At 42.1% G+C, this 28,000-nt stretch overlaps 1 protein-coding gene across 1 annotated transcript in view; it reads right to left on the reverse strand.

Annotated features, from left to right (window-relative positions):
- Window positions 1-28,000, reverse strand: part of DSCAM (DS cell adhesion molecule) — a 667,745-nt gene that overhangs the window by 239,050 nt on the left and 400,695 nt on the right. The window contains exon 10 of the mRNA XM_065943286.1: window positions 22,161-22,280. Within this exon, the coding sequence (XP_065799358.1) occupies window positions 22,161-22,280 (120 nt within the window). The remainder of the gene's footprint in view (window positions 1-22,160; window positions 22,281-28,000) is intronic.

A 28,000-nucleotide genomic window follows, 5' to 3' on the forward strand; every position in this document is an offset into this window, starting at 1 on the left:
CAACTCTGCCAGCTGTTGGGTGTGTGGGGCTATGCCCCTGTCAGTAATGGACAGACTCCCCTGGTGGGTATCGCCACTCTGTTCCTCTCTCCAGCCATAACCTGTCTTTGCTCTCCTGGTGTAAAAAGAAGCCATCAATGGGCCAGGGACATAGGGTTACATTTAACATGAGCACCAGCCTTACAGAAGTAACAAAGGCTTATACCTCATATGTGAAAAATAAAAAGGAGAAGTGTTCTTTACAAAAGGGGGACAGGCCTCCCGGTACCTTGAGCAATACTACTAGGTCTGGGATGAACATTTCTGGATGACTCCTGAGAAAGGACAGTTGATTACCCCTGCTACTATTTGCTGGGAACAAAAAAAAAAAGAAAGTTAGATTTGGAGACCACCCCCTAGACCCAAAAGAATTAAAATATATGGGTTATTTGCCCCCTGAACAATGTAAACAAATCTTGGAAGTTACCTATCACCCCAATCAATCTGTTCAGTGGCCCGGTTCCGACTGGAAATATAATCCTGGAATGTGCTGGGTAGCCCCCAATGGGACCCAGTGGCTCTGTGGGCTTAACTTATGGCCATGGTTACCAGTTGGCTGGGTGTGGCGTTGCACATTAAGATTTGCTTTCGCCCATGGCAGAATTAAGCCTAGCCTGCACCAGCCTCCAGTAAACCTGCCTTATCTGCATGCAAAATGGACACGATCTGTGTTCCAATGGTATGACTATCTTGCTGCCTTGTTTGTACCCTCTGTAGGGACAACGGATATCATGGTTAAAGTAGAGGCCTTAACTAATTTCACTAAACAGGCCCTCTTAGACAGTACAAAAGCCATTCAAGCTTTGAATGAGAAACAAATTCAGATGAGGAAGGCAGTAATTCAAAATAGGATGGCATTAGACATATTCACAGCAGCCCAAGGAGGGACTTGCACCGTAATTAAAGTTAAATGTTGTGTGTATATCCCTGACCTGTCTGAAAATGTATCTACTGCCTTGAAGGATATGAAAAATCAAGTGAAAGCCATGTCTAATGAAAATATTCCCTTTTGGACTTCAGTTCTCTCCTGGGTAAAGGGAGACTGGTAGAAAACCATTGTAACTGTTGTTATAGTAATCTTAATCATACCGCTCTGTGGGCCCTGCTTCCTATAATGTCTTGTGAATTTTGTAACCCAGAGGTTGATAGCATTCTCTCATATGGGTGGCAGGAGGGCTAAGGTACAATATATCTCAATAAATGATGCTCGTTATGGAAACTAAGAGCATCAAGAGGGGGGAATGAAGAAGGAATTCATAGGGCCTGGACTCCATCTCAGGCCTATCCGTGCTGATCGTGCTCGGCTGCCTCTCCAGTGGACTCTGAACTCTCTGCTTAGTGCCTGTGGGAACGACAATGGAAGGATAAGACCCCCTCCGGACAGGGGAACCTTGAAGATCATATCCAGGTTACTCATCGCCTAAGAGAAAAGAGACACTAATCACCCCTGCCTCCGGACACTATCTATCAGAATGTAAGCACAGGCTTATCGGTTATTAACTGTTTGGAATGTAACTGCGGGCTGATTGATTATTGACTGTTTGAACACATAACACGGGAATGATGGGGTTATTGTAGTTGTATTTACCCTGCCTTTGTTTATGTAAGTCTCAAGGGAATTGAGGTGGTGGGTTTGGACACGTACACATGGGGTAGGTGGTGGGTTTGGACACGTACACATGGGGTATAAAAGATTTTCACAAATGCTGGACGGGGTCCTTGGCTAAGAGGTGACTCTGCCTTGGGCCCGCCGGTGTAATAAACTGCACTCCACTATCTGCATTGTCCTTCTGAGTGAGTCTGTTTCCCGGAAAGCGTGGCTATAACAGCCTCTCCCTTCTCCAGAGATCTTCCCAACCCAGGGATTGAACCCAGGTATCCCGCATTGCAGGTGGATTCTTTACCAGCTGAGCCACAAGGGAAGCCCAAGAATACTGGAGTGGGTAGCCTATCCCTTCTCCGGCAGATCTTCCCAACCCAGGAATCAAACCAGGGTCTCCTGCTTTGCGGGCAGTCTTTACCAACTGAGCTATCAGGGAAGTCCATATGGAAGGATGTAAAGTTAGAGGAGTGGTATATACTAATAATACTCACACATCTGCTTTAGTTCTTTATCTCATATATAATGTAAGAGATTTCTGTGGTGGCTTAGACAGCCTTTCATAACATCGTTCTAATAGATAAATGGTTTTAACTCATTTATAAATAATTCAAAATCAGGAATGAAAAACACATTATAGTAGTTTTTAATGTTGAGTTTGCAAAAAGTTTGTTTGGAAAGATGTCATGCAATAGTCATGGAAAAATGCAAACAAATGTTTTGGCCAACCGAATACTTCCAGTGTTACTTTCTTCAGTATCAGCTACTGTTTTATAAAGTAAGATGAAATGAACAAAATTATTCTTATTCCTACACCTTTTCCTCCTTGGGAATAGACCAAAAAATGATCAAAATGCACAACATGAAAAATTACAACAGAAACACATACAATATTAATTATTTAAAACTTAATTCATATGAACATTCACAGAATATTTAAACAGATGTTTGATGATTAATGAAAATATCTGCCATAAAGGTGGTGTCATCTGCATATCTGAAGTTATTGATATTTCTCCCAGCAATCCTGATTCCAGTTTGTGCTTCATCCAGACTGGCATTTTGCATGATGTACTCTGCATATAAGTTAAATAAGTACAGTGACAATATACAGCCTTGACTCCTTTCCTAATTTGGAACCAGTCCTTTGTTCCATGTCTGGTTCTAACTGTTGCTTCTTGACGTGCATACAGCTTTTGCAGGAGACAGGTAAGGTGGTCTGGTATTCCAATCTGTTTAAGAATTTTCCAGTTTGTTGTGAGCCACACAATTAGAGGCTTCAGCACAGTCAATGAAGCAAAAGTAGATATTTTTCTGGAATTCTCTTCCTTTCTCTATGATCCAATGGATGTTGGCAATTTGATCTCTGGTTCCTCTCCCTTTTCTAAATCCAGCTTGTACATCTGGAAGTTCTTGATTCATGTACTGTTGAAGCCTGGCTTGAAGGATTTTGAGCATTATTTTGCTACATGTTAAATGACTGCAACTGTGCAGTAGTTTGAAGATTCTTCGGCACAGCCTTTCTTTGGCATTGGAATGAAAACTGGCCTTTTCTCCTTTAAGCACATATAAAATTGGGCTTTGTCTTTACAAAATAGTGTTTATTGTCCAATTACTAAGCATCCACAATGTGGCGGATCCAGGACAATTTGCTATGGTTACAAAAGATGGTGTCCTCTTTTGTCAGTTTCTCTCTCTCAGGTCAGAACCCTCACCCTGGGGAAATGTGAGCTGTTATATTGTAAGCCTCCCTACTGAGAGATTGCCTGGAGGGTTTTCTTCAAACAAAGTTCTGTGAGAAGCTGAATCCTGCCAGCAACCACACAAGTGGGGTTGAACTTTGAGATGACTGTATCCCTGGCGGGAAACTGTCTGCAGTGCTGAGAGACCTTAATCTAGGGGGCTCGACTAAGCCACACTCAGATTCCTGCCCCAGAGAAACCGGAAGATCTTAAGTATGCATTATTATTGTTAAGTTACTACGCTTAGGGGTGATGTGTTACACAGCAACCAATCCCCAGTACACTGTGAGAAACTAGGTAAGCAGGAAAGCATTCAGTTCCTCAGTGTCCTTACCTGTAAAAAGGATTAATCATAGTTCCTCCTTCATAAGGTGCTAGAGACATTTAAATTCTTAAACTGCGGTAGGGCATAGACTATGTACACACTATTGCTGCTTGTTTTTTCTAATTTCTGTTCTAATTATTTAATCATTTAATGCTAGTTGACTTTACATCTTTCCTATTCCACAAGACTAAGGGCCATGTTTCAGCGAACCTCTCTGCTTATCAATCAGTTCATCAATAGAAAGATATAGTGGAAAGGGGGCTCTTTGGTAAATCCTTGGAGTGGAATTCTGTATCTTTAAGTGTTAAAATGTATTGTTAAGTTGCTTAGTAAAAGATGGAGCTATTTTATTTCCACTGGCTGGGGTTCATTTTTTCCTCAGACATGTGGACTATTACTCTTTTTGATCTTCATCAATATGGTTTATATCTCATTATTTTAATTTACCTGATTTTACTGGTTTTTGTACTATTTTTTGCTTTTGCTTACAGATATTCAGTCACTAAGTCACGTCTGACCCTTTGAGGCCCCGTGAACTGCAGCACGCCAGACTCCCATGTCTTTCAGTGTCTCCCAGAGTTTACTCAAATTCATGTCTATTAAGTCAGTGATGCTGTCTAACCATCTCAGCCTCTGCCACCCCCTCCTCCTTTTATCTTCAATCTTTCCCAGCATCAGGGTCTCTTCCAAGGTGTCAGTTCTTCGCATCAGGTGACCTGATTGGAATTTCAGCTTCAACATCAGTCCTTGTAGTGAATATTCAGGACTGATTTCCTTTAGGATGGACTGGTTTGATTTCCTGGCTGTCCAAGGGACTCTCAAGAGTCTTCTCAGAACTATAGTTTGAAAGCATCAATTCTTTGGTGCTCAGCCTTCTTTATGGTCCAACTCTCACATCCATACTTGACTACTGAAAAAACCATAGCTTTGACTATACAGACCTTTGCTGCAAAGTGACATCTCTGCTTTTTATTATGCTGTCTAGGTTTGACATAGCCTTCATTCAAACGAGAAAGTATCTTTTAATTTCATACCTCCTGACTTGGGGAACTCATCTTCTGGTGTCATATCTTTTTGCTTTTTCACATTACTCAGGGTTCTTGTAGCAAGAATGCTGGAGTGGTTTGCCCTTCCCTCCACCAGTAGATTACATTTTGTCAGAACTCTTCACTCTGACCCCTCTGCCTTGGGTGGCCCTGCATGGCATAGCTTCATTGACTTACACAAGCCCTTTTGCTACAACAAGGCTATAATCTATGAAGGGATGTTTATAGATAAGTGAGCATCTTTTAATGAATGCATCAGTAATTTGTACTTGTTTTTTGGTAAACATTATGTCTATATTCTTTGCTATACTCATGTATCTACTGGATACCACAGTAACCTCAGATATACAGATGACACCACCCTTATGGCAGAAGGTGAAAAAGAACTAAAGAGCCTCTTGATGAAAGTGAAAGAGAGTGAAAAAGCTTGCTTAAAACTCAACATTCAAAAAAACGAAGATCCCATCACTTCATGGCAAATAGATGAGGAAACAATGGAAACAGTGAGAGACTACTTTTTGGGGCTCCAAAATCACTGCAGATGGTGACTGCAGCCATAAAATTAAAAGATGCTTGCTCCTTGGAAGGAAAGCTATGACCAACTTAGACAGTATATTAAAAAACAGAGACATTACTTTGCCAACAAAAGTCTATCTAGTCAAGGTTATGGTTTTTCCAGTAGTCATGTATGGATGTGATAGTTGGAGTATAAGGAAAGCTGAGTGCTGAAGAATTGATGCTTTTGAACTGTAGTGTTGAAGAAGACTCTTGAGAGTCACTTGGACTGCAAGGAGGTCAAACCAGTCCATCCTAAAGGAAATCAGTACTGAATATTCATTGAAAGGACTGATGCTGAAACTGAAACTCCAATACTTTGGCCACCTGATGTAAAGAGCTGATTCATTGGAAAAGACCCTGATGGCGGGAAAGATTGAAGGTGGGAGAAGAAGGGGACGGCAGAGGGTGAGATGGTTGGATGGCATCACCGACTCGATGAACATGAGTTTGAGCAAGCTCTGGGAGTTGATGATGGACAGGGAGGCCTGGCGTGCTCCAGTCCATGGGGTCACAAAAGAGTTCAGTCAACTGAACTGAACTGAACTACTGGATTTTGTCTTTTTCTTCTTTTGCCAAAGTACTTTGAGTCCTAAAAATGATTCTATATTCCTGTTTTTAGAAAACTTTATTTTTCTTCATGTTGTTTCCATCAGGATTGCATTTTGGATATTATCAGCTACCTTTTCATCATCTATTGAGATGATCATATTTTTTTATTATAAAAGTTTATTACATCTTTTAAGGTCTGGTTTCATATATTATAAAACTCCTTCTTATGGATAATATGTTCTTTATGGTAAGGATAAATATTATTGAAACTTAAAAAGAGGAAAAGACTTTGATTTTTATTTATGTGCTTAATTTTGGTAAATTGAAAAAATCTATAAAGGCTATTGATGCCTTTCTCAAAGCTGTAAATTGGGAGCCAGATCTAGACTAATACACACAACCTGAAAATTCAGCCAAATGTAGGATTTTTTAAAATATATCCATAAGGCAGCAAACCAGGAAATCTGAAAATGCTATTGAATTTACAAATTATATAAAAATGTGTTACAAAGCCCTGAAAGATCAAAATGCTGATAGAATGTGAGGCATTTATAGAATTGTTCAGGTCAAAAACACAAATGCTTTCTTTTCCTTGAAGAATTTTCACCAGAGAAACAGAATATTGGGCACATTTGTAGTAAAGAGTTACAATACAATTCAGCTTCGTTGCTAAGCTTTCTCAGTTGAGTAGCTGAAAAAGATTATCTATTAATTCCTGTGTGGACTGAGAGCAGTCTCTTTATTTCTAAAAGATCCTAGTGGAGGCAGAGACAACATGTAAATGCAATTGAATACCATTAAATCTTTTTTTTTTTTTTCATCAGAAAATGAACCAGATTTGATGGGATATAGCATTTATAAATGTGATCATGCTAAACAGAGTCATTCATCCACCATATGGACAACAGTTCCAACAGTGAGCACAGGTTCAATCAGAGGAAAGTGGACTTGGACATGACTTGACAGAATTATAGGTCATTGACTTTAGATGCATCATTATCGTAAAGAACAAAATTTAACACAGTGCACACACTATTTCAAAAATCTGCAATCTTGTTAGCATAACATAAGCACTTTGGGTAATTAGCTAGAAGATACACTTACAGCAACCAGAAATCATTAATTAAAAATCTGTCCGTTTTCTGTGGCTAGCTGAGGTCAAGTGGGAACCATTTTAATGCTCCATTACATAAAAAGAAAGTGTTCACGCATTATGTAAGGCACACACTGAATGACTGGTTATGTTCCTACTGCATGACCCTTCTTATTTATTGAAAAGCTATGCCTAGCAGGACTTTCAAGAACTGAGGGGATGAAAACTACGGAAAAAGAGAAACCGAGTGTTGCCAAGTAAGCCTGCTTTGAAGGCAGCAGTAAATACCATCTTAGTTTCTGCTTCCCTTTGAGGTCTTTGCTGGTCTACAGGGAGAGAATTTGACCAACAGTCAGAACTGAGTTCTGATGGTATCTCTGAAACCTTAGGAACTGGGCCCTTGAGCAAGTATTAGCTTCTTCAGTCTGCATCCTTAATGTCATCATATATGAAATGGGAAGAAGAACCCGTTTCTAAGCCATATAGATTGTTCACACAAAAGGGAACAAGACTGCATGCATGCAAGTGGGCGTCAGTGCCCATACGCTGGGACCAGAAGATGCTGGTCAATGAGAACAGTCAGAGTTTCCTGGAAGGTGAAAGAAGATTTTTGCGTAGGACAAAATAGGAAGGATATGGCTTTCTGCTCCCTGGGCTATGCCTAGGTGACAAGGCTCTACGTTATTTCTCTCCTGCACCAAAGGATCAAAGCACAGACTCTTTCGACCTTATGGAGAAAGCGGAGTTCTCCTGAGGAAGGGACCTGTTTTCCTTTCTCAGGGACAGGGCTTTCCTGCTCTGAGAAGAGCTGGTGGGTTGAAGGGAGTGAGTAGAAACAAAGATGGGGTGAGGATGGGATACACAGAGAGAATAAGTGCCCAGAGAACAGCAGCTGAACATGTTTCAGGTGTGGTTGTGAGAAGGGAACTCTTGACCAGTGACAGAGGGCTGGGTTCTAGGAGTCTTGTTCTAGAGGAGAACACCAAAGTGGACAGAGGCACAGTCCTGAGACACGGGTCCAACTTCAGGCTGGGGGGCTATTCCCAAACACAAAGAAAGAAGCTTCCATCATGGTACACAATGCGCACATCACATTTGTCTATATGCTTGCATCAGAGAGTGTCTGTCTATCTCAGCGCTACTGCTGCACTTCTAAACTCTTCTCTAAATTCCGGGGATGGGAAGCCTGAGAAGCACATTTTCTTGGCTGATTTGTCATGATTCTAGTTTATATTTCACCAGCGAGAGGCACCTGAATACGACTCAGAAAGTGGAAGGGAGGAGGAATCACAATTCTCCTCTAGAAGCAGTCAGTCCCTGCATGTGGAGACACCAGACATCCAAGCCCAGAACAAATTACCACTTCATTCTAGGGTAGCAAGGACCGCAAATGGTTCCCACACTTTGTTAAGTTCCTGAAAGGCAGTTGAGTCCCTCCCTTCCTTCTAAAAATATGCATGCATCTAATGTCCTGTATTAAATTCCTTCCTGATACAACATCACACCCTTACTAGGACAGCATCAAGGTTGCTGTTGCTGTTGTTAAGTTACTAAGTCCTGTCTGACTCTTTGTGACACCATGGACTGCAGCATGCCAGGCTCTTCTGTCTTCCACTGTCTCCCAGAGTTCACTCAAATTCATGTCTATTGAGTCAGTGATGCTATCTCACCATCTCATCCTCTGTCACTACCTTCTCCTTCTGCCTTCAATCTTTCCCAGCATCAGGGTCTTTTCCAATGAGTTGGCTCTTTGCATCAGGTGGCCAAAGTATTGGAGCTTCAGCTTCAGTATTAATCCTTCTAATGAATTTTCAGGATTGATTTCCTTTAAGATTGACTAGTTTGATCTCTGTGCTGTCCTAGGGACTCTCAAGAATCTTCTCCAGCGTCATAATTCAAAAGTGTCAAGATCACTTCTTTTGTAAACCTTAATCTTTTTATGTCTATTCGAAAGAATCCTATCCTATGAAAACAACTGAACTTAGGTGGCCTAGACTAGTACCTGCCCAGGGGTTGTTAGAACTTGGTGGTCTACTAGTTTATCATCTGATTTCATAACTTTTACCCTGTACTTAAACTACAAGGTTCTTTTTTTTCATCAAGAGGGAACACAGTTCTCTCACTCAATTACCAGGAAATGGAACCATGAACTGACATGACTCAGTACTTGCTGAAGGGATATGTGATACTGGAGGAAGTCTGAGTGGCTGAATTTTGCTGATGCCATCACAGCTTTGTACTGGGGCGGTGGGCTGTAAGGTGCCCCTGCAGCTATATTGACTGTATGAGGTTTTCAGTTACCATCTCCCTGGAGAAAGAGATCCCCAAACATTTGTCCTCAGTGTGGCTATTCCTATCCACAAGAGGACAAGTTAGAAAGTCCCTGGGGAAAGACAATGTAAAAGATGGAAGACAGAGGAGTGGAGAAAAAGAAGAGGGCCCAGGATGGACCAAGAGTCCATTTTCCTGGTGACTCTACCAAGGCTCAGGGTAATTGCAGCTTCCTTGGTGTGGGGTTGCGGGGGAGTGGTCTACGGTGGTCTTGATGCAGCTCCCAGAGCCACAGACCACACTTATTTTAGCATCGAGGAAGGCAGAAGTTATTCATCCCGGGTTGTTTTATTCTACCAAAAAAGGAAGAAAGCAAAACAACACGATGACCACTCATCCTCTCTATTCTGCTTGAAACACAGCAGGGCCCTATCTATGGTCCTTGTCCACACATGTCCTCAGTCTGCCTTTTATCTGTGGAAAAACTCTGGCCAAAGAATAAGTTTAATCAGAGAAATGAGAACACATAGAAACAAAGGAAAACAGTCATCAAACGAGACCAAATAATAATAATGTAGTCAATAAGCAAAGTCAAGCACCTTTACTTCCTTCTTCAAGGGCTGTAGATAATTTTCTGAGTCATCTCCTGTGAGCTATCTTATAGATACTGAATACCACCAGGTAGAAGAAGTTAACTACACAATGACCAGACTGTAGCCATGACATAAGCTGCCACAACTCCAAGAATTGACTTCAAAGAACTAAAAACAAATCATCCTTGAACTGAAGATTAACTGTACCTAAGACAATCAAGATGATGCTGGTCAGACCATTGATGACCAACTTCAAGATGACTGTCAGAGCTGACTGTGCTGTTTCTGCCTGGAGCCCCCTTTTTCTGTCTATAAATTCTGTAAATCTCTTGCCCACTGTTGACTATAAAGAAAGCTGAGCACAGAAGAATTGATGCTTCTGAACTGTGGTGTTGGAAAAGACTCTTGAGAGTCCCTTGAACTGCGAGGAGATCCAACCAGTCCATCCTGAAGGAGATCAGTCCTGGGTGTTCATTGGAAGGACTGATGTTGAAGCTGAAACTCCAATACTTTGGCCACCTGATGTGAAGAGCTGACTCATTTGAAAAGACCCTGATGCTGGGAAAGATTGAAGGCAGGAGGAGAAGGGGACAACAGAGGATGAGATGGTTGGATGGCATCACCGACTCAATGGAGATGGGTTTGGGTGGACTCCGGGAGTTGATGATAGACAGGGTGGCCTGGTGTGCTGCAGTTCATGGAGTTGCAAAGAGTCGGACATGACTGAGCGACTGAACTGAACTGAACCTGCCCAGTGATTGTCAATGGTGGGGGTTGGGCAGAAGTTGACCTTTGGACAGATGTCTGCCTTCTCCCCACCTCAGCTGGTGGCATCTGAAATAAAGAAAATTTTCCTTTCCATCAACCTGGCCTGTTTGCTGGCTTTTGAGTGGCAAGCAGTTGGACTCCCACCTTTCAGTAACATGCTCACCATCCTTTTCCAAGAACTCATTATTGTTCAATAAGACCCATTGATTCTACCTGGAACAGATAAGCAGAGCTGCCTTTATTGTACCTGAAGGAACCACACTTGACCCTAAAGTTGGGTTTCTTTTCACCACTTCTGTCCCAGGGAGGTGTCACCTTCTCCTTTTTAGATTCTTTGAGCTCTTTCTCTGTATTCATTCAAGATATATAGCTTGTCATATCTGCATGTTAGTGGGTACAAGGAGTACTGGATGAAAACTGTGACTACATAGCCTTGATGTGCCTGGTTCAGGGGTTTGGAGCAGGGGCTGCTGGAAAAATCCAGGAGGATGCCTGCAGGTCCAGGAAATCAATGGACCAAAGAGTCTGGATGCATGGAGATGGAGACTTGGCACATCCTAACCTGAGGTGGTGAGTCTGGGAGCAGGCAGGGTTAAAGCTCTAGGTAGTAATCAGACAGCTAGACAGACAGACAGGCAGGGAGGTGAGACAGGATGAGAAGACCAAAGGCCAAGCAGATGACCAAGGCAGAGATCCAATTTCCAGGACAGGGGTATGAAAGTGACACTTGTTCTGAGCAAAGGCTGTGAGCTGGCATTCAAGACACAGTGTATGTGGCCACAAGAGTAAAGAAATGAAGCTAAATGCCTTGGAGGCTAAAATAAGAAGGAGGCTCAAGTCCGAGGTCAGGAGCAGAGTCAAACCTCCAAGGGTACAGTGAACAGGATTAAGGGACCAAAGTTTGGAGGGAACTTTTGCGAACCAGAGAACTGAGGTTAATCCTGGCTGGGTTATAAGAACCTACCCCCACACTGAGTTATTCCAGTAGGAAATTTCCTGCTTTCCTAGAAGGGAAATGAGGAACATCTTGTTTAAGGGAGTTTTTTGGGGGGAGGGGGTCTCTTGGTTATTTGCCCCCATCAAGACATATAGTTTGAATGGAAAGCAGGGGATCTCTGGGGTGAGGGGTTAGATCTCTCCACTGCTGAGGAAGGGGTGGCCTTGGTCAACTCACCAGGGAGGTTTGGAACAGGCATTGCTAGCAAACATGTCCTAAAATCAAGGTGCTTGAGAACTTGAGCTTGTCTCATGCTACCAGTTCTGCATGGCATTTGGAGACAGAGGCCTTGGGGACTGTGGAGGGTCCCCTGATGTCACCTTGACCTTGGGAGAGAAGATGTAAGCAACAGCAAGATGAGACATTCTAGAGCCAGCCCTGAGCAAGCCCTGGGGTAGGAGGAGGCTCCAGAGTGCTCACCTGAGCAGTCTCACCAGGTGTATTGAGTACATATGTTTTCTCAGTAAGGAACTGAGCCTCACTGGTGGCTCAGATGGTAGAGTCTGCCTGCAATGTGAGAGACCCAGTTTCCATCCCTGGGTTGGAAAGATTTCCTGGAGAAGGGAATGGCTACCCACCCTAGTATTTTTGCCTAGAGAATTCCATGGACAGAGGGGCCTGGTAGGGTACAGTCCATGGGGTTGCAAAAAGTCAGACATGACTGAGTGACTAACACTTTCACTTTCAAGTAATTGAACACACCGCATAGAAATATCCAGAGAAGTGTTGCCAGTGTCAGATGTTTTTCCTATGAATTTCTAAACAAAAGATTCAAGTCCCTGTGGGCCCTGACAGAGTCTATAGCTTCTGCTGACTACCACCTGAACCTGCAAGTAGATCCTCCCCCAGCTGAACCTTCAGATGAGACACAGCTTCGGTCAGCAACTGTAGCTCTGTGAGAGATTCCAAGACAGTGTACCCAGCTAAGATGTGCCCAGACTCCTAACTCACAGAAATCATGAGATAATAAAGGTGTGCTTTTACATTTCTAAAAATAAAGAGAAAATAAAAGAGTCTGTGGCCAGATGGGAGGGTTTTGGTAGGTGGGTTGATACCAAGCAGAAGAGGACAATTCTGGGGCCATGAAAGTAAGCGATAGCCAAGATGTCCCTTATTCACATGGTAGAATGCACCATGTGAGTAGTGAAGAGCAACCTCCAGCAGCGTTTTGGGGACAGAGGGAGAGGCCTGAGCAAAAGCAAGATTATTGTGCACCTAATAGCAGTGGGTTCTTAGGTGTCTCCAGGGAAAGTTGGAGTCGAGGAAGCTTTGGTCTTATGTTCCTTGGAAGAAAAGCTATGACAACCCTAGACAGCATATTAAAAAGCAGAGACATCATTTTGTCGACAAAGGTCTGTATAGTCAGAGTTATGGTTTTTCCAGTAGTCATGTATGAATGTGAGAGTTGAACCATAAAGAAGGCTGAGTGCCAAAGAATTGATGTTTTCAAACATCAATTGGTGTTGGAGAAGACTCTTGAGAGTCCCTTGGACTGAAAGGAGATCAAACAAGACAATCCTTAAGGAAACTGGAAGGGCTGATGCTGAAGCTCCAGTACTTGGCCACCTGATGCGAAGAGCTGACACACTGGAAAAGACCCTGATACTGGGAAAGACTGAGGGCAGGAGGAGACGTGGATGGCAGAGGATGAGATGGTTGGATGGCATCACTGACTCAATGGACGTGAGTTTGAGCAAACTCTAGGAGATAGTGAAGGACAGCAAAGCCTGGCATGCTGCAGCCCATGGGGTCACAAAGAGTCGGACATGACTTAGTGACTGAACAACAAATGTGCTACAGCTAAGGAAGGGCATGGGGAGGGGAAAGGAGAAATGGGCAGGAAAGGGGGGGGGCATTCCATCGAATTGCAGCCTCTGTATGTGCTAGAGAGTGGAGGAAAATAGGAATCCCCCAAATTAAAGACCACTTTTCCCTTGTTTAGAGAAGAAAGACAAGGACAGTTGCAGAGAATCAGGAAGTACTGTCTCTAGATGTAATTCTGTTCCACCCAGAAAACCAAAGAGGATTGAAGTGAACAGTAGGCAGAAGCTTATAAATACTCACTGCCACACACCATAGTAAGAGAAAAATAAAATAATAATTGACATAAAAAGATTTAAATAAATGCAAAGGCTATCCATGATATAGTCTGGGAAGGTTCAATAGTTTAATGATCTTGAGAGTCTCCATGCTAACTTTTAAATTGCCTACATTCTCCCAGATTTTTCAGAATAATTTTTTTAAATTTGATAGAATTAACCTAACATTCAACTAGAAGAAACATGCAAATACAAATCCATATGATAAATCTATCATATGGATAGATTTTTGAAATTTTTGAAGAAAGAGAATTTTTGAAAAACTTTTGAAATTTTTGAAAAAAGAAAATTAGTAAGGGGAGGAGTGCTATATAAGATATTAATAGGTAGTAGGAAGTGATAGACCTCTAGTATGCATTGTTCTGATGCCAGACAGACAGTGCAAGTAGGGAAGGATAAAACAGACTTCAACAGACATATTTTTTCCTTAGACTATAAAAGAATTCAAGACAGTGATAAAAGGTTGGATTATTCAATAAACAATTTTAGGACAATTGGCTCACTGTGTGAGCTGAGGCGATGAGAACAATGATGATAATGATGACAACAGAGATTTCTTCAAGAGAATCTGAGATACCAAGAGAACATTTCATGCAAAGATGAGCACAATAAAGGACAGAAACAGTAAGGACCTAACAGAAGTAGAGGAGATCAAGAAGAGTTGGCAAGAATACACAGAAGGTCTATATAGAAAAAGTCTTAATCAGTCAGATAACTATGATGGTGTAGTCACTTACCTAGAGCCAGACTGCCTGGAGTGTGAAGTCAAGTGGGCCTTATGAAATATTACTACAAACAAAGCTAGTGGGGGTGGTGGAATTCCAGCTGAGCTACTTAAAATCCTGAAAGATAATGTTGCTAAAGTAAGTTTGGAAAACTCAGAAATGGCCACAAGCCTGGAGGCAGTTTTCATTGCAATCCTGAAGAAAGGCATTGTCAAAGAATGCTCAAGCTACCATACAGTTGCAATCATTTTACAGTTGATCATTTCACAATTGATGCTAGGAAGCTAGCATCTGGCAAAGATACTATGAGGAAGATGGAATAATAAAACAGAAAGAGAAATTAGACAATGAAATCTCCTCAGAAAAATGCCATGATAGAGACGAAATCCGTGAATACAATAGCTACTTGTCTGTGAAGCAGGAGCTCAAGAGTGAAGGAAATAAGCTAGCAGAACTGGAGAAAGAAAGGAAAAAGCAAAATCACAAAAACATGGGCAAATTTGGAGAGATCACAGAGAACAGATATTGTGGGAGGAAAGACAAGAGAATAGACATGAAAAATATCAAGCAAATTAAAATGGGAGCGAAGTGAAGTGAAAGTCACTCAGTTGTGTGACCATGGAATTCTCCAGGCCAGAATACTGGAGTGGGTAGCCTTTCCCTCCTCCAGGGGATCTTCCCAACCCAGGGATCAAACCCAGGTCTGCCGCATTCTAGGTGGATTCTTTATCACCTAAGCCACAAGGGAAGCCCAAAATGGGAAGCCCAATAAGTTAAAAAAAAAAAAAAAAAGAATCAGAGAGAAAGAGACAGCCTCTGGAAGATAGGTGGAAAGGATCCAGTGACATCATAATGGAGACCCAGGTTGCTGTAATGCCTGCTAAAAAGAGGCAAGACTTCCTGATCTCAAAGGATCAAAGACAGAAATCTACTAAATACCATAAAAGGTTTCCAAAAACACCTGGCAACAAATCTGGAAAACAATTCCATAACTTTGTTGAAATGTTGCAAAAAAGATGACTTCTGCACCCTAACTAACCCTCAAACAACACAAATGGGTGCCAGGTAACTCTCATCTTCTCTGAGAGTGAAATCTGTTCATTCCATTATCTTAGTTGGCGTACTTTCTGTGACATGAAATAAACTCTGAAGTTACACACACACACACACACACACACACACACACACACGCAAAGCATAAAGGAAAACAAATAATTGCAGACATGATTCAAGATGAATTTTCTTACATAGAAGATGGCTTGAATCTACATATTTAACAGGCATGCCCCACCTGGGGGATAATGACCCCACATGAATAACGTCAGGGCACAGACCACACATTTATGTGCTTACTCACTTCAGTCATGTCCATCTCTTTGCAACGCTCTGGACCTTAGCCTGCCAGGCTTCTCTGTCCACGGGATTCACCAGGCAAGAATACTGGAGTGGGTTGTCATTTCCTTCTCCAGGGAATCTTCCCAACCCAGGAATTGAACCTGGGTCTCCTGCATTGCAGGCAGATTCTTTACCAACTGAGCTACAAAAGGGAAGCGCTGAACTTCAAAATCAGCTCTTTTGTACAAGCAGGCAAAAAAAAAAAAAAAAAAAAAAAGTATTTTCTAGGGAGAAATCAGGCAACTTCTGTTCCCTCCCAGGAAATAATACAAGCTCCCACCTGCCACAGGCTAAACTCACTTTATGTGCAAAAAGGCAACACGCAAGCCATTGTGAAGAAAGAACTTGGAATATTCCTCACTGGAAAAACTGTTTATAGTTGATGGACCAGTGACGAACAGGGGCTCGATTTCACATAGAACTGAAGTCATGCCAGAGTGGGGCATGCAGTGGCTGAGCAGAACGTGGAAGGAATGAGACCTGACCTGGAGAAAGCATTCATCGATTAAAAAAATTAGCATACTTGGAAAATGTATCATTGCTTATATTAATACTACTGGGAGTTGGGTCATCTCTACTGAGAGTGAGGATTGAACTCCTAGTATTGATCCCAGACAATTCTCTGTCTCAGAAGTGGCGCCTCCACTACCCTTGAAGAACCAGGCATCCTGTTTGACTACCTTTCTTTCCGCCATCTGGTCCACCAGCCAGATGGATTCAGAAATCAACTACCTGTCCCCACTGGACAGCTCATCCATGCCGCATGACAGCAAAGGCCTCCCATCGGATCTCCAGCTACAGTTCCAGCCCCCTACACAGGCTGCTGTCAACAGCAGGGCCAGTGGGGTCCTTTGAAAACCCTAGGCAGAGAACACGGAATCTCCTGATTATGCCAATAGCTCTGGAGGCCACAGTGCAGTGGAAGAAGGTAGAGCGCTGCTGTCACAATGATGCTGATCCCACTGCCCCCAGGTGAAACCACACCTTTGAAACCACCCATCTGACCTGCTGCGACCTCCAGAACCTCTTTGCACTCATCCCACAGTGAGTGACAGGACCCAGCTTCAGTGTCCTCCTTGGTTCTTCTGGAACATTCCAGGTACAAACCCACTTCTGTTGTTGGTTTTGGTCCCTTGACCTTCAGAGCTCCCTGCAGATGTGCACGTGGCTTGTCTGCAATTTCTTCTAAGTTACTGCTCAAACATTACCTTCCTATGGGGTCTTCTCTGATAACCCTATTTTATTTTATTTTATTTTATTTTATTTATTTTTTCTTTTTTTTTCATTTATTTTTATTAGTTGGAGGCTAATTACTTAACAATATTGTAGTGTTTTTTGCCATACATTGATATGAATCAGCCATGGATTTACATGTATTCCCCATCCCGATCACCCCTCCCACCTCCCTCTCTACCCAATCCCTCTGGGTCTTCCCAGTGCACCAGGCCCGAGCACTTGTCTCATGCATCCAAACTGGGCTGGTGATCTGTTTCACCATAGATAATATACATGTTTCGATGCTGTTCTCTCAGAACATCCCACCCTCGCCTTCTCCCACAGAGTCCAAAAGTCTGTTCTGTACATCTGTGTCTCTTTTTCTGTTTTGCATATAGGGTTGATAACCCTATTTTAAATGTAAATTACTCCCTATAGCTCTCTCACCCCCTACACCAGATGTGTTCTGACTCTTGCCCTTGGAACCTCCTACAATCTAAGCTTCCCTGGAGGTCAGCACAACCCTATTTGTGGGCAGCCAGAGAGCTTGGACAGTAAAGAATCTGCCTGCAATACAGGAGACATGGATTTAATCCCTGGGTCAGGAAGATCCCCTGGAGAAGGGCATGGCTACCCACTCCAGTATTTTTGCCTGGAGAATCCCATGGACAGAGGAACCTGGCTGGCTGTGGTCCTTGAAGTCACAAAGAGTCGGACATGACTCAGTGACTAACACTACAGAGCAAAAGATGTCAGGCAACCCACGGGCCGGAGCATCAGTTATCTCTTGCATCAGCAGCCCCTCTTAACCCCTCAGCAGCTAAAAAGGGGATGTTCCAGTCCCCAGGACAGCAATTGAAACCCATTTCCTCCACAATAAATGACATACATTTGCTTAGCTACAGATTTCTGGACACACAGGTGAGGCCCACCATAGTATTAAACCTTGATTTTTCCCCCCAAATCTCCTTTAGACAAGAGGTTTTGTTTGTTCATGTAAAAAAAAAAATCGGGAAACAGAATTGAATATCTTAGATGTTGCGTATCCAGACCCAAGGTCAAAAAATGTAATAACATTATTTTTCAGCAAAGACTGTTTCATTTCTGTAATAGTTGCCCTTAAACCACTGCAATTTACTCTGGAATTCTCCAGCCTCAGGATTAAATTGTTGAAACTCTCAGAGAAACAGCTTGAATCTATATTTTTCTTCATTTTTTGCATTTTTTTTTGCTGGTCACATATAGGGGAACTGCACTTATGATCTTAGTGACTATTTGATTATGGGAAACACATTCCATAAACAAGACTAAATTTTTCTTAAGACATATCTTTATCATTTGCATACATAAAATAATAATATACAACTTCCCCATTATATTGAAAATATTAAAAAACCAAGCATAATAATATGTAGTGATATTTTCATCATAAGAAACAGACAGTACTATAAACTGCAGGAAGGAGTATAAATGAACAAAATGATGACAAGTGGCCAGTACGTATGGAAATCTATAGAAACTGCTTACTCTTTGAGAACCAGTAATTCTACTTATAGAAGTTTATCCACAGAGAAAAAGTAAACACATACACAGAGATCAATGAGACGCAAGTCACTGTGACATGTTGATAATAGTGAACATCTGGAAAAAACAAACACAATATCCAACAGTAGTGTTGGACACACCTGGTTGCCAAGCCTCTACCTTCTTTTCTTACTTAGTGAAATAGCTAGGGTTGCAGTCACGATGGCCATATTTAGCTGTAACACAGCCTGCAGACACCCAATGGTGAGGGGCGAACAGACCAGTAAGATGTGAGCAGAAGCAATTTATGACACATTCTGGAGAGGTCCTTAGAGGGAGCTGACTCAGGTGGCTGTGACAGCCCTCTCTCTCTGCTCTTGCTTCTCCATGGAAATGTGGAAGTGGCCACCAGACCTCAATGGCCACTGATTAATGGTGGCCAATGCTTTTGAAGAATGGCAGAAGAGACAAATGTTAACAGCATGGGTCCCTCATGACTGACGGGAGAAAAACTACTCCTGACCTAGCTATACCCAGCTCCTCTTATGAGCCGACTTTCCTGGTGGCTCAGAATCTGCCTGCAATGCAGGAGACCCCAGTCTGATCCCTTGGTTGGGAAGATCTGCTGGAGAAAGGAGTAAACCCATGTGGCATTAAGTCACTGAATTCAGTCCTAACAAAGGCAAGGGAACTTAGATGTACTTATTGATATATGACTGTAAACTCAACAGAGACATTAAAAAGTCACACTGAACCCATATTTGCTGCCCTGGAAAGACATTCATTGCCTATTGTGAACTGAAGAAAGATTATGGGTCAGGAAGAAGAATATGCCTGCAATTTTTTAAAGACCCCAAATTATATGTTTATCTACAGATCTATATATGTATACTTGCCAGGGGACAGGTCTGAAAAGCTAGGTAAAAGTGTTTACAGTATTGATCTTTGATTATCTTTGAATGATGTATTTAAAGGGGAATTTAAACTTAAAAAAATTGTTGGCTGCAATTGTTAATTTTTCTTTAATGATTTTAAATTGTATATGAAGTTCAAAGAGGAAAAGGCTTTTATAATTTAACTTGCACACCAGTGATGGGAAGGCATGTCTGTAACACTCTTAACAGAGACAGGGTTATTTAATCTATGAAAAACCTTCTTATAAATAAATGAGATATGGAGATAAGTGTGCAAGTAACATGAATAAGAAATTCCCCAAAGGGGACACAGAAATGGTCTGTAAACAAAGGATAAAATATTGCAAACATCATTAGTAATGTGCATTTGTAAAATTAAACCATTCACCCACCACTTAGTGAAGTTGAGGGAGAAAAGGATATTATCGAGCTGGCAAGGGTGCAAGACGCACACGGCCTCATCCTACTGGTCGGTGTGCACGCTGCCCTGACACCTTCCGATGTGTCCTGGTCCAGTTCAGACCAAGAGCCTTCAGCGTGGTCATGGCATCTTGTGCGGTGGGCTCAGGTGCTCAGTTGTGTCCGACTCTCTGTTACCCCACGGACTGCAGCGCACCAGGCTCCTCTGTCCATGGAATTTTTCAGGCAAGGCAAGAATACTGGGATGTGTTGCCATTTCCTTCCCCAGGGGATCCTCCTAGCTAAGGGAAAGAACTCGAGTCTCCTGCGTTTCCTGCATTGGCAGGTGGATTCTTTACCACTGTGCCACTGGGAAGCTCCCAGCACACCTATATAAACTACATTAAATCAAATGGATGCTGTTTGTTTCCTTGTAATGCAACATTCGGCTATAAGCATGGCCCCAAACAAAAAGGGATGTGGGCAGATATTCTGAATAACAGGATTTTATTCTGGGATAAACAGTTTTTCATATGGACAATGTATGTGGCATGCTACAGGGCAGTAACCTAAGGGATTTAAACAAATTTAATTGATTCTGCCCCTAACCAAACAGTGTGTATCCCTCTCTTTCCTCCCTCTTCTCCTTTTCCCTAAAGGAAATACATTCAAGCCAACTGTGTGGCAAGAATGCCATTTGTTTTCTTCAACTGTTGTTACTTCCATAAGAAAGAGCAACATGCTACATATGTTAAGTCTTAGATTGTTAGAAAAAACTCCATTATTTACTTATTGTTGCTTTCTCATTTATCCTATTGATACATATTGGCCCTTAACTGCTTAATAAATAAGTTACTGAATTAAGACATGTGAATGAGAAAGGAAAGAGAATTTCCAAAACATTCATAAGCACAGTTAAGGAAACCTTCCTGGAAAAGGGCTTCCCTGGTGGCACAGATGGTAAAGAATCTGCCTGCAATGCTGCAATGCTGGAGATCAGGTTCAATCCCTGGGCCAGGAAGATTCTCTGGAGAAGGAAATGGCAACCCACTCCAGTATTCTTGCCTGGAGAATCCCATGGACAGAGGAGCCTGGCGGGCTACAGTCCATAGGGTCGAAAAGAATCAGAAACAACTGAAGTGACTTAGCAGCAGCAACAAAGAGTTAAGGAAACTTTCCTGGAGAAGATAATAAAATAGACAAAAATAATTTTTACCATGTCTAGAATGGTTCCTCCATTAGTTTCTACACTGCCCATTTTTATTTATGTAATGTTTACAGTGTTACCTTAATACTGGAAAATTATGCAGTGCCTTTGAAGAGAAAGCATGATTAAGGGTGAAAGTTTGTTTTTAAGAAGGTAATACCCAGGTGATGTTTTATATCTATGTTATCTAGGTAAATAAAACAAACTGTAGTTCTATTTTAACCTTCTAAAGCCACCTAACTTTACTTATCTAAATACTGGGGAAATAATTTCGGAGAAAGCAATGGCACCCCACTCCAGTACTCTTGCCTGGAAAATCCCATGGACGGAGAAGCCTGGTAGGCTTCAGTCCATGGGGTCTCGAAGAGTCAGACACGACTGAGCGTCTTCACTTTCACTTTTCACTTTCATGCATTGGAGAAGGAAATGGCAACCCACTCCAGTGTTCTTGCCTGGAGAATCCCAGAGATGGGGGAGCCTCGTGGGCTGCTGTCTATGGGGTCGCACAGAGTCGGACACAACTGAAGCGACTTAGCAGCAGCAGCAATTTCCAACAATGAGTAATTCTGACAGTTTATTTTGTTTGTCCGTGTGTATGGGGTCTCCAAGCAGATCACTGTTGTCTAGTATAGGTGGTCAACAGAGAGCTTCCACAGGTGCTGAAACAGTGTCCATGAATAACTGCCTCACCAACATGGTCTTTCCAAGGCCCAGTGATACAACAACACTCCATGGCCCAAATGAAAACACTCAGGTGGTTACCAGCGGTGTACACGAAGGACAGACACCCTTGTTGGAGGTGAGGATGGATATATTTGCGAGAAACATCTTTGGAAGAAGTGCTTATTTTTTGGCCTTTTAAAACAGGGGTCTCAACCTCTAGGACTGGTGACCTGAGGTGGAGCTGATGTAATAGTAATAGAAATCAAGTGCACAGTAAATGTAACACGTTAGAGTCATCCCGAAACCATCACCCCAGCCCAGTCCATGGAGAAACTGTCTTCCACAAAACCAGTTCTTCCTATCAAAATAGCTGGGAACTGCTGCTATAGACTATACCATATGTTTGATAGATAAGAAGCAAACCAAGTGACTTCATACCTTTGGAGAATTTCCACACGATGGTGGGTACAGGGTAACCCTCAGCTGAGCAATTGAGGATGACAGCCTTGCCATAAATCCCGTCCTGGTCCCGTGGTTGAACCACAAACTTGGGAGGAACTGAAAAAGAGAGAAATGCCAGCAGTAATTCAGACAACACTGCAACTTATCAAAGGTGTGATTTAAAGAAATCCAAGAATCTTAACATACAGGAAAGCACAAAGAACGCTTTACATATGTGGGAAAATAAAGCATAGGATTTGCAATTAGGAACCATCTGAGGAAGTAATCCCAGTGTAGGTGATTTGTCTTATTATATCAGTGACCTGATGCAGATGGAAGCTGACCTGCACTGGGGATACTGGATTCTGGAGTGTGGCAGTTTGACTAAGCCAAGGGAATTCGATATTTTGTTTTTGATTTGTGTTATGGCATATCTTCAGGGATCCACTCTTGGGTGTGAAAGGTTTAAAGTATTGAGTATCTATTCCTCCTCTAACAGGAGACGAAGGGAGAATTAATAGGCTCTTCCTAAAGGCAATAAAGAACACAACATGGTATTGAACTTTTTCTAAAAGTCTGATGAAGACACATGGACCATTACTCCTGACACCAATATGCCTTCTGTGCCAAAAGGGGACTATGGAAGCCAGTTGAATTGAGGTGCCAAGATGACTTTATAGAGTACCTATTTAAAAAATATATAGATTAAGTAACTGCTTATTTGATGAGTTTTGTGAGATGCTGAAAAAAAAAATCCCTATGCAAAATACATACCTGTACTCTGCTTAAAACATATCTGCCTAGAGAAAGCAAATGTTTTGAGTTAAACTAGTGTGATTTTAGAATATTCCAGTCTTCTCTTAAAGAGAAGAAACAGATTTTTCCTAGAAGAGGCAGCATCTAAAGGTATTAGAACCCAGAAATCTTTTTCAGCAGATTAGTGGCTAATCGTAGGATGAATTTTTAATGTGGTGGTCACAGGGTCATATGAAAGGACATGGATCACGCACGTCAACCATTGACTAGATATTTAACAAATGTGGGAGTTATTCCTCTTCTTTCCACAATTCCTCATAAGGCTAATCTTCTCTGCTTTGCGGTTTCCAGAGTTCTTCATTTAGAGACAGACAGGTGGGCCTATGTGTTACAGGTGTATGGGAATTCCAGCCACCATGAGGAATGGACTGAGAAGAAGGCTGTGCTTGGGTCTAGTCCCACAAGTCATGTCCTACTCTCTGTGGTCCCAGGGACTGTAGCCTGCCAGGCTCCTCTGTCCATTGAATTTCCCTGTCAAGAATACTGGAGTGTGTTGCCATTTCCTTCTCCAGGGGATCTTCCTGACCCAAGAATTGAACCCACTTCTCTTGTGTCTCCTGCATTGGCAGGCAGATTCTTTACCACGAATGCCACGTGGGAAGCCCAGGGGGAAGGTTAGAGTCTATGTTAGTTCGGATTTTAGAAGCACACTGAAATGGCACGAGCCATCGTGAACATTACTTTACCCATAAAACAGCCAAGAAGGTGGAACTGATATCAAGACAGGAAGCAGCTAGAGATGGAACTCACTGCTGTGTTTCTCAAATAGCAGAGGGTGATGGCTAAGAACCCAGAGCCAATGGCTAAACACCTGGGTTCGATCTCCAACTTTGCTGCTTCTAGGTGGGTCATCTTGTGTAAGCTGTCAAATGTTTCTTAGCTTTTATTTCCTTATCTGTAAACTGGGGATTCATTTTACAGTATTGGTATGGGGATAATATGAGTTAAGATTATAATAATTCTTAGTACCTGGAAGATATGAAGTGTTGTAGGGGTGTTGGTTAATTTAGTACATGCAGGTATACCCAGCTTTAACATACATTAACAAACCATTTCCAACCTGCAAATTAAATATTTGCACAGCCAATAGGTCTTTTCATAGTGAGCAATTTTACTTCACTAGATGGTATTCTGAGACAACTGTACTCAATACAATGTAAATATATTTAAAATAGGTGATAAGGGATGTCTGTCTCATGGTGAGAAAATTACTTCTAGGAAAACAGAAGGCTGGAGGTTTTATAGAGCAAAGTTTTATTTATTTATTTATTTATTTTAAGCAAAATTAACCTAACAACCACAAGGGTAGATTGCAAAGTTTAAGACATCATGTCAGAATCATTCTGTCCAGGAGGGTAGGTAAATAAATGAGTGTCTACATTCTATGTCTATTTGGTTGAAATTTTGCTAAGAGCGCTGAACCCCTCATCAAATGGACAGAGGAATTCCTCCGGAAGAATGTCTAATTACCACTGATCCATGATCCCTCCCCTCAATTTGGTTCTAACCCAAAGAAATGTTATTTAAAAACTTATCAAAGAGGTTTACATGGAAAATAACCACTGACATCTTGTTAGTATAAGGCAATTACAGATGGAAATGACTCATAAAATTGAGAATTCTTTCATATGCTCTCTTTAATCTCCTGGAATCAGACACAGGACAGGGAAGCCTGGCGTGCTGCAGTCCATGAGGTCACAAAGAGTCAGACACGACTGAGCGACAGAACAGCAACATCAGGTACTAATGACCTTTTCTGAAAATGTGTCACCTGTCTTCAGAGACTCTTTCTCTTCACTGCCATGGCCTACTCATGATGGATAGACAAGATGTGTGGTGAATTGTCTCCATCCATCTGGTTTCAGTAACCCAGGCTGGACAGCTCCATGCATTTTGCCATGGAAACACACCAAGAATGGAGTCTCTGCTATCTCAGGGCCTCCTCCAATGTAACAAACACTCACTTTCATGGGTGCAACCCAGAAAAGTGGGAGACGATCACCCACCAATGAGGTATGGGCATTGGGATAAATGTCCTGCTTTTCCATCCTCCAAACTTATGGGACAACCGTGAGTTGTACTCTAACCTGTGCTTCTCACACCAGAAGTCATCAGAGTCACCCAAAGCGTTGATTAAAATCCAAGTTGCTGAGCCATGTCCCTAGAAGTTTTGACTCAGTAGGTCTGAGGCAGGATCCAAGATTCTGCCTTTTCTAATGAGTTTTCATGCTAATGAAGAATTCTTAATGAAGAATTGATGCTTTTGACCTGTGGTATTGGAGAAGACTCTTGAGAGTCCCTTGGACAGCAAGGAAAGCAAACCAGTCAATCCTTAAGGAAATCATCCCTGAATATTCACTGGAAGGACTGATGCTAAAGCTGAAGCTCCAATACTTTGGCCACCTGATATGAAGAACTGACTCATTAGAAAAGACTCTGATGTTGGGCAAGATTGAAGGCAGGAGGAGAAGGGGACAACAGAGGATGAGATGGTTGGATGGCATCACCAACTCAATGGACATGGGTTTGAGCAAGTTCCAGGAGTTGGTGATGGACAGGAAAGCCTGGCATGCTGCAGTCCATGGGGTCGCAAAGAGTCAGATGTGACTGAGCAACTGAACTGAACTGACTGAATGTCTTTCAGATAACGCTGTGGATCCAGAAATCACCTTTGAGAACCACTGTTCTGTGTGATGTCTTGGAAGGTTCCCAGAAGGAATGAGCCCCAGTTGACCACAGCAGCAACTAGCTCATTAAAGCAACTTTTATGGAATTTTCCCCTCCTTTCTTGATCTCATTTCCCTTCATTCTTTCACTCTGGGTTTCAGGAATGACATGTTGAATAAATGATCTACGGCCAACCCTGTGACTAACACTGCTTGCAGTAGGAATTTAAGCTGACACAAGGTTAAAACTGGCTCTTGTCTGGATTTCTGAAACAACTTCCTGACTGGTATATGTGTCGCCTTCTGGCCCACTTGAAGGCCTTCAGCACACAATCACCTGAAAAATCCTCCAACGACGCTAATCACGTGATGTGACTTCTGTGATTAAAATCATCAGTCCATCACCTTGTTTCTGGACATAATCAAAACTCTTAGAATATTTTGAAGGCTCCTTATGACTTGGGTCCTCAATCTCCAGCTGCATCTCTTGATAGTCTTCTCTTGGAGGCTTTACCCTATTCTATCTATTCTCTGGTTCCCCCTGGTTCTTCACATGCATACTAAGTCGCTTCAGTCATGTCCAACTCTTTTCGACCCCATGGACTGTAGCCTGCCAGGCTCCTCTGTCCATGGGATTCTCCAGGACAGAATACTGGAGTGGGTTGCCATTCTCTTCTCCAGGGTCTTCACATAGGCTTCTGCATTTCTTTAACAAATTATCAATAGTTATTATCTACATCTCAGCTCAAATTTCACTTAGCCTGGGTGCCTCCCCAGAATCATCCTGCATTACCCTGTCATAGCCACAGAAGTTTGGTGTTGCTTGGTTAAATGCACTCATTTAACTCCCACATCTGGATGCATCCTTGGGAAAATAAGAACCATCCTTTTCTTGCAGACCATCACACTCCAGCACACAGTACAGTGTAGGAACACAGAAAGTATTCTGCAAATGTTTGTTGAGTAGACAAAGCAATGAATGGAAATGATGATTTCAGTTTTAAAGACTAGAAAACAGATCTTATCCAAAGTACCATGACTCAGTTAACAACTCAGATCAGAGAGACCCTGATCTGAGGGTCTCTGAGTAGGAGACCTACTCAGGTCTCTGAGTAGGATGGTTCTGGAAACACCATCTGACAGAAGAAGGCACGGGGCACTGTAGGAAGATTTTGGCCAAGGAGATACAAAACTGGAGGTGGAACAATTACAGAGCTGTTGGGACTGTTGTGATTTTGGCCTAAACTAGTGATAGGACACAAAGACTGAAGATTCTATATTTTCTAAGTTATAATTCTCCTAAGTAGCTGTTTTCCTTTTTAAAATACATACATATGCATATATACGTTTATGCATGCTAAATTGTTTAGTTTTGCCTGACTCTTTGTGACACGATGGACCGCAACCTGCCAGGCTTCTCTGTCCATGGGATTCTCCAGGCAAGAATACTGGAGTGGGTTGCCATTTCCTCCTCCAGGGAATCTTCCCGACTCAGGGATGAAACCCAGTCTCTTATGTCTCCTGCATTGGCAGGTGGGTTCTTTACCACTAGCACCATCTGGGAGGCCATATATATATAAATACGTGTATATGGACAGAGGAGTCTGGCGGGCTATACAGTCCATGGGGTCACAAAAAGTCAGACAACACTGAGGGACTGCCACTTTTCTTTCTTTATGATATACACATGTCATATATATACATATGTGTGTGTGTGTATACACACATACATACATATATTGATTTCCTTTTATTTGCATAATACTTTATTTGTGATGAACATTTCTGCCAACATAGTTGGCTTTCCAATAGTGAGACTTTTCCAGTGGGGATGAGGGTGATTAAAGAGGTAGAAGGGATGGGTTTAAGCAAATAATTATGTTGCATCTCCAAAAGGCAATGCAGGCCACTCTTGTCATATATTTCTATGAGTGCATGCACACTCTGTATGGCACTCTCTAGGTTCATCAACATCTTATAAATGACCCAATTTTATTCCATTTTAAATGGCTGAGTAATATTCATTTGTATATATGTACCACATCTTCTTTATCCATTCTTCTGTTGATGGATGTTTAAGTTAAGCAAGTCAGAAAGAGAAAAACAAACACAGTATATTAACACATGTGTGTGGAATCTAGAAAAATGGTATGCTGCTGGTGCTGCTAAGTCACTTCAGTCGTGTGTGACCCCATAGACGGCAGCCCACCAGGCTCCTCTGTCCACAGGATTCTCTAGGCAAGAGTACTGGAGTGGGTTGCCATTTCCTTCTCTGAAAAATGGTATGGATGATCTTATTTGCAAAGGAGAAATAGAGACACAGATGGAGAGAACAATTGTATGGATACCAAGGGA

The sequence above is a fragment of the Muntiacus reevesi genome, chromosome 8, assembly GCF_963930625.1.
Source record: "Muntiacus reevesi chromosome 8, mMunRee1.1, whole genome shotgun sequence".
In the NCBI taxonomy this organism is placed as follows: domain Eukaryota; kingdom Metazoa; phylum Chordata; class Mammalia; order Artiodactyla; family Cervidae; genus Muntiacus; species Muntiacus reevesi.